This window comes from Dioscorea cayenensis, chromosome 19 (genome assembly GCF_009730915.1).
Source record: "Dioscorea cayenensis subsp. rotundata cultivar TDr96_F1 chromosome 19, TDr96_F1_v2_PseudoChromosome.rev07_lg8_w22 25.fasta, whole genome shotgun sequence".
NCBI classification, from domain to species: Eukaryota; Viridiplantae; Streptophyta; class Magnoliopsida; order Dioscoreales; family Dioscoreaceae; genus Dioscorea; species Dioscorea cayenensis.
In genome coordinates, this window is record NC_052489.1 from 29,951,774 (window position 1) to 29,964,796 (window position 13,023).

Below are 13,023 nucleotides of genomic sequence, written 5' to 3' on the forward strand. Positions count from 1 at the left end.
ATTTCTTTTGAAAAGTTCTCTAGAGAAAATAAAGGCTATTATTGTTCCGTAGAAAAAGTTAGTGTTACATGAAGACTAGATAGCACGGCTTTGAACAGATTAGGAATATTCAAACCAGGCCCTTTCTATTCTCAATAAATTAGAAGCACTAAACCTCTTCTTCATCATCATGGATACTCTAGTTTTAGCTGTTGCATTGGCTGTCGCCTCTGTTTTCATCTTTGTTGCATGCTGTGTTGCCACCCTCATTGTGATGTGCATGAAGAGGAGCAAGTATTTCAGAACCGAACCCGAGGATTGCAATGTCACGCTCTTTGGTCTGGAGATCAAGCCTGCCAGAGACCTGTCTTTCCTATAGACATCCGGATGTGCGGGCTTAGAGGTCATTGGAAAAGGAGGCTGTGGTCAAGTGTTCAAAGCTCACCTCAAGTTCAGTGGAGGCCGGAAGCTCACCGTTGCTGTCAAGGAGATAATTTTACCGTCATCCATGCTGATCGAGGAGCTATGCCTAGGCATGGAGCTAAGCCAAGAAAGAAGCAGTCATGTGGATGACAACAGAATGCGCCAAGTTCGTGCAGAGATCCGAACCGTGGGACGCATCGGCCATCGGAATCTACTTCGGCTACTTGCCCATGTCTCCAGTGGAGATCACCATTTCCTTGTATCGGAATTCAAGCCTAAAGGATCACTGTATGATGTGCTCAAGAAAGGCCAACTTGACTGGCCTGCAAGGTACAAAATTGCTCATGGCATTGCCTCTGGTCTTGAATACTTGCACTTCATACATAAACCATGTATAATTCATAGAGACATGAAACCGGAGAACATACTTCTCGATGATGATTTGAACCCTCGAATCGCCGATTTTGGGTTGGCAAAGGTGGAGGATGGCAGTTTTGTGAGGACTAGATTGGCTGGGACGTTGGGTTATATTGCTCCGGAGTACTACAATGGCATGGCATGCACCCATAAATGTGATGTTTTTAGTTTGGGTGTGATCTTGGCAGTGCTGGTGACTGGGAAGTTTCGAGTGATGGTAGGTGTCACGGCCTTCCCGATCGCCCCAACGATCACCGTGCGGCGCTCGTCACACCACCAAGGCGCCGAGCCAGCCTACGGCCAAGGATGAGCTACAATGAACAAGATACAAACAACCAGGCATACAAACAAGGAGATTAGAGAGAAAAACATAAACTCTCTATATTGAAACCAAGATTACACCATGAACATGGATAGCAAAGCCAAGAACTCCACCCCACCAAGGATGAAGAGGAACCAGCCCACAACCAAGAGGAAAACTCACCAAGAGTTCTTCTTTCTCTCCTCTTCCCCTTTCTAAGGGAATGAGAGCCATATTTATAGAGAAAACCAATGAGAGGATGAGATCAACCGGATCTCAATAAGAGGCTAAGAATAAGTCACCTGTCACATCAAGACAAGCACAGTGCTACAGTGCTAAGAAACACAACATTGTTCACTGTACACACCCGGATCGCTCTACAGTGTCAACCAATGGCACTGATAATCCAGCCAGCCCTCTCCCGGTCATCCCTTGGCGGTGCGCCCATCCAGCCTCGGTAGCGCGCACGGCGGCCCGGTATTCTACCGCGCATTCCTCTCGGTAAAGGCCCTCGGTAACGCGCCCATGCGCCCACATGCTATCCTGCCCACGGCTGGGCTAAGAGCTCCGCTCCGCCCACCCGATCAGCTGACCGACCGTACAAGTCCCTTGATCGACCGTACCGTCTGTGCTTACGCTGATCCGGCTAATTGACCCATACTTAGCCAATTCTCGGCCTCCAGACCGTGATCACACGATCACCCACCCATTGATCGAGATTCCTCGGCCACGCGCATCACGCTATGCGCGCTGCCTAGCGAGCCCTCGGCAATGCGCGACACCATGCCCCCGCACCCGCTCACTCGGCACCCCCGGCTAGAATTCTCGGTCATGCGCAGACTCAACCCGCGCATCGGATGATCGGACGGACAACGCCTATTTGGACTTGGAATTTGGCCAACCTTGGCTTCATTGGCCATCTCCCTCGGCCAGGGACCACCCTATGCCGAGCGTGTAAGGTAGAACCCTTACAGTAGGCTCTTAGAGGAGATGGGCATGGTGAAGTGGATGAGGAGGGTGATGAGCTCCGGCGAGGCCAAAGAGACCGTCATCGATGAGAAGATGGCGGGGAATGGGTATGAAGAACAAATGCTGCTGGTTTTGAAGATTGCATGTTTTTTTGTACGAATGATAATCCTAGAGATAGGCCGCGCAGCAAAGATGTTAGATGCATGATTTCCCAGATTAAGCATTAGAAGAGTTTCTTTTTCTTTTTCCTTCTTGAATAATTCAACAGATATCTCTGTTATTCTGCCTAGCTAGAAATTCAGGTATAGAATTTGGCAGTCAAAAATGGATGATAAATTGATGCATATTGGTATCTCCTCGGCTTGACTTTCATGTACTTGCAAAAGTGTTTAATTATTAGACCAAATGGTTTTTTATTTAGCTAATCCATTCAGTAAGAGATTTGATTTGTGGAATTTTTATTGTTTGGTGTAAATTGTCATTGCTCCTGTATGCACACCCTTTGTTGTATATGCATTTGTGCTAGTTGTTGAAAAAAAAATGAATAATTAATTATTATTGGTTTTTCATAAAAATTATATTTGTTTATATATTCTTATAAAATATTTTTTTAATCATTGAAAATCAATTTATAATAATTTTATAAAAAAATATGGATTGATTTTTTTCCGTTTTCTTCCATTTCCAAAAATGAATATAAGTAAATAAAAATAATTTGTAGTAGTATAAAAAAATTTCCCACTCGTATATGAATATTCAAGCAAAATAAACTCATTTTTAAAAAATTTAATATTCAATTTCTCACATATAATTAGCCGGCATTTTTTTTAAAAAAAATTTCACCCATGATTTTGTAATACATCACAAGTTTTAAATTTCTAATAAATTTAAAATGTTTCCATATATAAGGCCAAAAAAAATACACAATAATATATCTTTCTTGATTTTTTTAATTATTTTTCTGCATTTTCTTTTTTTTGTATTTCTTAAAAAAAACTAGTTAAAAAATTAAATGGGCCGTTCGTGTGGTGGGCTTTATGCCGGCAATGTTGCGTAGCGACCGGGAGTGAACTTGGAGATCGTACGTAGTTTGCTTAGCTCTTTCTTTTATGGATTCATTGCACCACATATCAATATAAATAAATAAATAAATAAATAAATAAATAAAAAAAATTAGCCAACCTGGATGCATGTTGCATGGTGTTGCATTGCCGTTACAATGACTGAAATGGTCCAAGTCAATGAACTTTGGCATGGTTTCTTATCTTTGCATTTTCATTATAAGACCAGGAAAAAACTCACACACATTCCATGACTCCCATCACCATGACTCTTCCTAACAAGAAACTCAATGAGTTCATCTCATCTTCAGATCAGAAACCACTTCATTGGTCAAGAAAGAATTCAATCATCTCCAAGGATCAAACAGACACCACTCCATCAAACACAAAGTTTCATGTCGATCCTCTTGGTATCTGCATCGGTCTTGCCATCGGTGCTGTGCTTATGCTTGCAGGATTCATCATCTTCAAGTTTTGCTTCAAAAGCCGAAAAAACAACATTCAAGTTAGTCCGAATACTAATAATGTCACACTCTTCAGCATAGACATCCAGCATGCTGAAGACCTCTCTTTCTTGATCAATGCCAAGGATGAAGACCTGCAATTGGAGATCATCGGAAAAGGAGGTTGCGGAGAAGTTTACAAGACTGAGCTCCCGCGCCGTGGAGGCGGGAAGCTCTCTGTTGCAATCAAGAAGATAGCTCTATCATCAACTGTGGATGTCTCTCGCCTCTGCCGAGGAACAAGCAATGCACTCGGTCACAGGACACGGCAAGTTCGTGCAGAGATCTTGACAGTAGGACGAGTAGGACATCCAAACCTCCTCCGGCTGCTGGCTCATGTCTCCAATCAAGAAAAACATTTCCTCATCTCAGAATTCATGCAGAACGGATCATTACAAGATGCACTGAGGCAGAGACAACTCAAATGGCCAGTACGGTACAAGATCGCACTCGGCATTGCTACCGGTTTAGAGTATCTTCATTTCCTGCACAAACCATGCATAATTCACAGGGACCTGAAGCCGGGGAACATACTGCTGGACCGGGATATGAATCCTCGTATTGCAGACTTTGGGCTGGCGAAGGCGGCACCGGGCGGTAGTGTTGGGATGACCAGAGTGGTAGGAACACTAGGGTACATTGCACCGGAGTACTATAACAGGATGCCATGCACAGACCGGTGCGATGTTTATAGTTTTGGAGTGATCTTGGCGGTGTTGGTGTCAGGGAGGTTTCCTAGTGATAGCCGTTTGGCGGAGATGGGCATGGTGAAGTGGCTGAGGAAGGTGATGAGCTCCAGTGACGGCGATGGGGCCAACGAAGGTATTGATGAGATCTTGCTGGGAACTGGGTATGAAAAACAGATGCTGCTGGCCCTGAAGATTGCATACTTTTGTACTAGAGATAATCCTGAGGACAGACCCTGCAGCAGAGATGTTAGACGCATGCTAGAGCAGATTAAGCATTAGACAAGCCGGCTTGTTGCTTATTAAATAATAATGTAAGTAATACTTCTGCAATGAATTTGTGACAATGCCGATGAGGATAATGTTAAATCAGATGATATTACAAACTTGAGACAAACAAATACAAACTATTGCATTTATCAAATGAGCAAACCTATTGAGCAACCACAAAAAAAAAAACTCTACAATTATACTGCAATGTGTTTGGAGAAGACTGATTTACGAACTTTTTAACACCGTCAACGCTTCCTTTGTTGTAGCAGAGATAACAGCGTCAGAAGCGTTTGGTAAGTAATAATATTTTCCTGCCAAGAATTAGCATAAAATTCTTAGTATGGAAAGGATGGTTTGGTATCTACTCTGGTGGGCATACCTTGGGCAACCCTTGCAATTTCTTTAGCAAAGCCTGTTGACACAAACTTGTTTTCAGTGTCGATGACTAGAAGCGACATCCCCTGCCTTGTATATCTTTCCCAGCCACATCCAGAATCTCATCCTTCATAAACAAAGAAATGGGCAGAACAGAAAGAATTTAAATGGCATAATGGCTTTATATAAAAATTAAAGAATAAAATTCTGGCAACCTCAAGAAAACAAACAATGAAAAGAGATGTTGACCGGTATGTACTAAAGCAGATGTGTAACAGACTGCATAGAAGTAGGAATCCAAACCTAATATTCATCTGATTATTACAATGAAATGCTTGACAACTAAAGGGCAATTTCCAGTTGTTTTGGGAAAAGATAGCCTTCATTGATCAACAAAAATAGAAAATCAAGGGCATGAAAAAAGGTTATGATTGATGTCATGCATGCACTTGTAACAACATAAAGATGAAACTAACCTTTAATTCTTTTGAAGAGGGCCTAGGCGAAATCAGTTGAAGCAGCGCTTTCAGGATCAGTAGATCTCTTCAATGATATGTTAGCCCTTCCATCCGTAATGGCCACAATCATAATTCGGCCAACATCACCACTCTTCTCAGCATTAAGTCCAACTCTGACAGCCTACAAGGTAAATTTGGAATTAACATAAAAAGATTATCTTAAGAAAGAGAGAATACAAGAAAAAGTTTTGCTTGTTCAAGTACCGTGCTAAGACCATGAGCCAAGGGAGAACCACCCCCACATGGAAGCTTCTCAAGACGCTTCCTGGCCATCGCTATTGACCTCGATGGAGGCAGGAGAACTTCTGCGAAATCTCCACGGAAAGGAATGATTGATACCTGATATAAAAGGGGGGAAAAAAGACTTTGCTCTTTACACCCATTATCTCTGATGAAATGCAATTATTTATGCATGATGAACCACAATGCTGTAAGTTCAAATTTTCACCAGAAATTAGTTTACATTCAGGTGAATGTGCATGTGAATGTGCATGTGAATGCATAACATATATATGAAGTTTTAGCATCGTATTGTGTTTGATTTTTAGGGATACCTGATCTCTACTTGTATAACTTTCAGCTAGTAATTGCAGTGCAGCACCTTTTGCATTCTGCATCCGGTTTAGTGCCATACTTCCACTTGCATCAACTACAAAGATAACCTGTCACAGATTACCAGCCTGTGTAAATGTTGCATAAAAAATACAGAGGCACTCAATAGAGGCAATGTCTGTGTTACTTAGTTTGTAGGTTAGTCATTGGCAATGAATGAATAAGGAAAACCGTAGGTTAGTCATCAGCAAATAAGTATTTAGATTGATCTAGCTACAATACAAGGTTCACGAAAAACAACCGCGCATAAGATGTGCATTTTTTATTAGCAGTGTAGTACTGAAAAATTTAATGGCTCATCATAAGAACAGGTTCAGATAAGTATCAACTTACAAGGGCACCTGCTTTTCTGGCCATTCTTTTTGCTCTCATGTCACTTTTTTCAACATAAACTTTTTTTGCCTTATGAATGTCTTTCTGCCTGCGCAGCTTTTGATATGGTGCAGCTGCTCTCAATGTTGCATCAACAGCCAGTCTCTTAACAGGGCCCTGCACAAATGAGACACACTTAGCACCCAGTGAATGACACAAACACACACACACCCGTACACAATGGGAGAATCTAGTTTGAACTTTGAACAGTTCAGAGATATAAGTTCACTCACTTGAAGCTTACGTAAGAAGTTTTTAAAGCTACAACCTGAACCATTAATGCAGCTCTTCTAGCAACTGTCCGTTAAAAGGTTTTAGACAATTACCTTTGGAAGCATAGGTTTAACATATCGACCTCGATCCTCTGAGGAAATAATATTCTTGGCTCGTCCAGCTTTTCCCCGACGTCTTTGAGCTTGCTGTGCAAAGACAAGGAGCTTCTCATCCACTAGGCCACCTTCAGCATCAAAAATAAATTCCGTAGGAATTTCCTGCTCTTGCTGCTCATTCTCCTCATCATTGTCCTTCTCATCCTGTCACATATGGAGTAGCTTCAACATACAAATTTATCTTTGCCAAATGCATTGTTCAAAAGACCAGATTATTTGATAGCACTAGCAAACAACAGTTTAAAATAATTAACGAAATGGAGAGAAATTTCTGAATGTTTGCAACCACCTCTTCGTTTTCCTCATTCTGATCCTCTGCAGAGTCATCCTGGCTCTGTGGAGGGGGAGGTGGGGGTGGAGGTGGCTGATTTTGCTGTTCTTTCGGGTTCTCTGCGACCATTGAGCGAGGTAAAATGACTAACTCTACCTGCATGGCACAAAATCTCAGGAAGCAAGTCATAATTTTGCCAACAAATATTGGGTTTTTTTAATTTATTTCTCAATGAGAGAAGAGCCCAGAGTTTTGATATTTGTGTCAGCTCTTCTAGAATCCAACTGTTTTCATTGCCACTTAAATGAGTTCCATCCAGCAAGATCATGCAATTGAAAGAGCAAGAATGTTTAAGGCCATAGTATAATACCATCCTTTTTCATTTTCTGAAACTAAAAACTATGATGAGGAGAAACTTCTGACAACTATGTGTTCACAATTTAGTAACATTTGGTGTAATGATGCTTTACCGCTTTTTTAAGGTCTTCCACATTGACCTTCTCACGTCCTTCTAGAGCAGCTAGACATTTGGCCACTCGAGCAGCATATAGCTCAGCTCTATGTCCCTGTAGGAGAAAGTCATAAAAGTTTTATAAAGGATAAATGGCACTTATATTCAAAGAAATGCCTAGTAGGCATTATTTTTAAATAAATAAGCATTCACATAAAATGTGACACTTCATTTTATACTACCACAAGACAAATGACATTTATAAACATAACTATTGTGCATTTATATGTTTTAAACAGGACGAAAAGAATTTTGTCCATTTTGTTTTTCCTTAAGTCACGCAATCCTTGCATCCCTTCCCTAACACAACATGCAGCATGAGCATTATACAACCACATACAGTCACTTGTGAGCACTCACTTGACAACCAGGATATCAAAATATATATATATATATATATTTATCTAAGGAAAAGATGTATTACATAAAAGTAGAACTTTAAATTATAAAGTATAATATGAACCTGACAACCACCTCGCAAAGATTCCATAACCAAGTACTTCAGTTGATCTCTGCTGATGCTGACATCCTTTAAATATTCTCTAGCCAAAATTATCTGTATACCACAACTTGTAAAAATAAATCACGGGATATAACATGTAAAGATTATAATCTAAGAATAGTACAGCATGATAATCTTGTCTGAAGAAAAATGTTAGGAACTTTAGACAAAACAAAACAAAAACAAAAACAAAAAAAACAACAACAACAACAGGAGTGACGTAGCACCTGAGTTTTTGCAAACTCGGTTTCTTCCTCTACCATCTTAAATACATCCTTGCTAGATTCCTGAAACTGTGTTGCAATACCAACAGCGGCAACCCGATCATCAAAACTCATGGGGAGATCTGCGCTGCAGAAGATTGGCTCTTAGAAGTAAGACTAGTAAGTCATATTGTCCTTGTAAAAGAATCTAGGGTTGAAATAACCAAGTCACCGGGAATCTGTTATGATGATAAACCTTGACTACAAATGGAAATTGTTCAATGTGTTTGTAAGAAAAATACTACTTGATTTTCAAGCCAAAAAAAAAAAAAATAATTGCTTATGGAAAAGCTTAGTAAAGTACCTTAAGTTAATTGCAATCCGATCAAGCAAATGTTCACGAACCGAACCCTCCTCTGGGTTGTAAGTAGCTATTAAGAGTGGCTTGCATGGATGACGGAAACTTATTCCTTCCCTTTCCACAATGTTGACCCCATCTGTCAGGACATTTAGAAGCAGATTGCTGATACTCTCATCCAAAAGATTTATCTCATCAACATACAAGACACCCCTATGAGCTTCAGCAAGCAGCCCAGGTTGAAATATAGTTGTCCCTGACTTTATAGATTCCTCAACATCAACTGATCCAATAAGTCTATCTTCTGTGACACCAAGTGGAATCTGTAACAGGCACATAATACAAAATATTATCATGCAGAGCATCACAGTCAAAGTAGAAGTAGCAACGAACAATACCTGAACAAAAGGAGAGTGCACAATTTCTGTCTTGACATTACCATCAGCATCATACTCCACTTTATTAGCTAATCCATCTTCCCACCTGTGGATAGCAAAAATCTAACTGATGGCTACAAGAATTGCTCACGAGAGATGTATAACCATGATACAATCAAAGCTTTATTGCGATTTTGCCTTCACTGGAACCAATCATGAATGAAAACATAACTTTTACTTCATTATTGTACTTGACTAACACTTGAGAAGACAATAATTATTGTCAATCAGAAATGGATTAAATTAATTTATTTTCTTACTGCAACTCGATTTAACATGCATAAAACAAATCATAACTCTTGGTTTTAGAAGCATATTATGTGAAAGGATGCACATTTAGTCCTGGCAGCCTGTTGTGCCCTATGGTGGTTTAAATAACACACTGAATAATGTTGAACCTCAACATACAATTACCCAACCTTTATAATCCTAAGGTATGGTATGGCCCAACATTTCTGGATAGACCCTAAACTCTCAACCCTCAAAGAGAAAGCCATCAGCTCAAGGCATTCCATCAAAAGTAAAAAGTTCCATTCAGGAAATCCATTGAAACAATGTTTCAGCCTCTGAGGGAAGCTACACCACATTTAATTCACAGTTCTAATGCTGGGCTCCTCTTCAAACCCGATATATTGTGCATCATATACCACAATCACATTTTAAACATTTTAAAAATAAAAAATTGAATTTTCCAATTAAGCAAGCAGACCAATCACATTTGAGATTACGAAAAAAAAAAAAACTTACTCTTCCGGGCACTTTGGATCTGCATTCGCTATGGAACCCTTAACAACCTCAATAGGAGGAAGCATAGCATGTATCCCCCGCGCCATCACTGTCTTGGCTGTCCCGCGCTTCCCCGAGATGGCAATCCCTCCAATCTCACGGTCGATGGCTCCGAGCAGCAAAGCGGTCTTGATCGCGTCCTGCACAACAACCAACATCCAAAGGAGAACTCCACCATACACCAAATTCAAGAACTCTGAGAACTTCAAGTAGATGTTATCACCTGCCCTACAACTGCGGCCAAGGGAAAGAACTGCCTTCCATACGAGGCACCATCTAGGTTATCCTTGGAAGCGGAAACGGCGCCATTGGTAGTCTCGATGGTTGTTGCTGCCGCAACTGCCAGGCGAAGAGGAAGGTGACGAGGGGCGGCGAGAGTTCGGAGGACCTTGGAGGGAGAGAGGAGGGGATTGGTCTTGAAGGAAGGGAGAAGCGGGAGAAGGGATGCCGCCATTGGAGTGAGCTCCGCGGAGCTGTGGACGATGGCGTTATCATCTCCTTATCTATGACCGTTGCCCTTTTATTCTCAATTATTATAAATTAATTATCTTTATTTTTAAAAAAAACTCTTTAATTATGATTATCAAATGTTCTAATATAATAAATTTATTTTTGAAATTTAAACAGAAATGATTTAAAAATACTGCTATGAGATACTATAATTTTTGGCCCTTGCCGCCTTGGTAAAAAAAATAGAAAAAAAATTTTGGATAAAAATTAAAATTAGGGAAAATTATTGTTCACCCCTCATAATTTTCAAAACTTCCCAAAACCCCTCCCTACTTTTTACACACCCTGACAGATTCTTCCGTAATTGGGCTTTAACTTCCCTTTACCCCCACTGCTCACTCAAATGGGCCCATGTCATGAAATTCCATTTTGCCTTGAAAATGGTGAAAGTGAAAAGCGCCAAATAACATCACTGTTCAACCTCGCGGCTTTTCACTTGGCTTCGATAGACAATGCCAAGGAGTCGCATTACATCTTGTTGTTTCCCTCATTATCATACCCGAAATATATAAATCGCTTTCTCAAACTGAAAATGAAATCGATTTTACCTGACGGCGTCAAGGACTTCATCTTCAAACGAGCAGAATGATTTTATCGTTTGAGTACAAGATAAGCTTTCATCACTGCCTTCTCGCTTATGGTCAAAAGTTGTATTACGTACCAGAATAACTATTGTTTAAATAATGTTTAACTATTTGCTATTATCCGCTTTAAATATATTACTAATACGTTTAATAATTAGTCATATCCGCTTAATACTTGCCATCTCTCGCTTAACATTATCTTTACATGTATAACTATTAATATTAACGAGTAAATTATCAAAGTCTCGCAGTAAAACGGAGATCTTTTTCTGCTTTGATCCGAATTGCTGGCAAAGCGGCACCCGGCAGTGTCAGGTTATGGTATCCCGCAGATAAGAATTAATGCCGCCATTAATTCTTACGCACTTGAATATAAATATCCTAACACCCGCTCGCTCTCATCGACCAACTGTCGACTACGTCGCTTAACTTTTTTCTGGATGCATGAAGAGTCACCGCTTGTGGAATTCACACCATAACAACCGTGAAGAACCCTCCCCACGGACAACCACCCCTCGTCAGTCCTCATCATCCTCCTCCCTCGTCCCTCGGCCCCTCCTCCTCGCCCTCCTTCTTCCCACTGGACAACCACTTATCTCGAAAAGGGACGTTTCGCGAACCTTCTTCCCTTATCTTGAGAATCATTTAGCCGCAATCACGCGAACAGTTAAACTATCTTTTTCCTCGCCTCAGTCAAAATGCTCTCATAATCGCCTTAAATGCGGAGGATTCTTCATGCATGGACGACGGGCAAAGCAATTGCTCGAGCATTTCAACTTTGTAAGAAAAGAAAGTTTCTCACGTATTTCGTGATCAGTGGAGGATTCTCTAGAGGAGGAGATCGTGAAACATCCTTTAAGACGGGGTCGATATTTATCACTGAGACTTTTCATACCGCTTAAGAACATTACGTCGTGTACAACTATTACGCTCCGTGTTTAACTATCGTGATCTTCGCTAAGTCCCGACCATAACACATCGATTAATAGTCGCTTTTCATGAATGTGTTTGTTTAACCTTTTTAATGTCAGACGTCCGCAGGTGTTCAAGTTGATGCGCATGTTATGCAAAATCACTGCGAGCATTCGAACGTCACGCATACTTGTTTCTATAGCACGAGGTCGAGTCGCTGAGTGTATCAAAGTCCCGAGAGGACGTTGTAAATGTTGTAAATGTTGTAAATCTTTTATAACAAAACGAAACAAGCTTATTTGAATGTGAACTTTTGAAATTTAAAATGAGACCTAGTAAAAACAATGTGGAAACAAAAGAACGCTCATCAGTAAAACAATGAAAAATATGTGAAAATATGTTTAAACATGATAACTGGTGTTTAAGAAAAAGTTACCTTTTAAACAATGACAACGTGTAAACAATAGAAAAAAGTTAAACAATACTCTAGTTACTCTTTAAACAACGACAACTGACAGTGTTTAAGAAAATACGTAAAAGATGTTTAAACAAATGACCTGAGGTAAGACTCCATCTTCAACGCTGTCGCGATGAAAGCATTCAATTTAAACAATAACATATATTTTAAAATGCAGTTTAAATAACTTTTATTTAAACGGTTTACGTGATTATTTACATGATATGACTTTTATTTAAACCCGAGTAATCGATCATGTTAAACACTATATCTATCCGCTTTAAACATAAAATACCGTACGCTTAAACAGACACTCATGTCGACGATGACAATATGTCTCTCATCGCGATAGATGACATATATTTTTACTTTTTGCCCTTGGGATGGAGGGAAAAATACCGCCCAATCACATCACGCCTGAGTCTAACCTCTACGCACTTTTTGTCTTCATCACGACAAGAATATATATACGCACTGTTTCGCTATCCGATCGTTGTTTGTTGTTTACATCTTCTTCTTCTTCTTCTTCGGCTTATTTTTGTTCCTTCATTTCATTCTGGGTCTGCATGATCTTGGTTTTCTACGATATATTACGGAGAGTTTCGTGGTATTGC

General features: G+C 40.2%; 3 protein-coding genes across 3 annotated transcripts; 2 read left to right on the plus strand and 1 right to left on the minus strand.

Annotated features, from left to right (window-relative positions):
* The first annotated feature begins 71 nt into the window (after positions 1 to 71).
* On the plus strand, positions 72 to 2,298 carry LOC120283943 (leucine-rich repeat receptor-like serine/threonine/tyrosine-protein kinase SOBIR1). Its single transcript, XM_039290763.1, has 2 exons — positions 72 to 1,040; positions 2,098 to 2,298. The coding sequence occupies exons 1-2, from the start codon at positions 488 to 490 to the stop codon at positions 2,103 to 2,105; spliced, it is 561 nt and encodes a 186-aa protein (XP_039146697.1). The 5' UTR covers positions 72 to 487; the 3' UTR covers positions 2,106 to 2,298.
* A 992-nt stretch (positions 2,299 to 3,290) lies between these two features.
* Positions 3,291 to 4,798, plus strand: LOC120249638 (leucine-rich repeat receptor-like serine/threonine/tyrosine-protein kinase SOBIR1). Its single transcript, XM_039258214.1, has one exon. The coding sequence runs from the start codon at positions 3,401 to 3,403 to the stop codon at positions 4,619 to 4,621; it is 1,221 nt and encodes a 406-aa protein (XP_039114148.1). The 5' UTR covers positions 3,291 to 3,400; the 3' UTR covers positions 4,622 to 4,798.
* LOC120249637 (magnesium-chelatase subunit ChlD, chloroplastic) lies at positions 4,655 to 10,433 on the minus strand. Its single transcript, XM_039258213.1, is given in 17 exon segments — positions 4,655 to 4,923; positions 4,992 to 5,085; positions 5,088 to 5,114; positions 5,464 to 5,493; positions 5,495 to 5,626; positions 5,710 to 5,844; positions 6,060 to 6,167; positions 6,451 to 6,606; positions 6,816 to 7,022; positions 7,168 to 7,305; positions 7,620 to 7,715; positions 8,124 to 8,216; positions 8,390 to 8,513; positions 8,730 to 9,046; positions 9,122 to 9,206; positions 9,908 to 10,086; positions 10,170 to 10,433. Coding segments are annotated over 17 exon segments (2,238 nt in total). The 5' UTR covers positions 10,401 to 10,433; the 3' UTR covers positions 4,655 to 4,837.
* Positions 10,434 to 13,023: the final 2,590 nt, after the last annotated feature.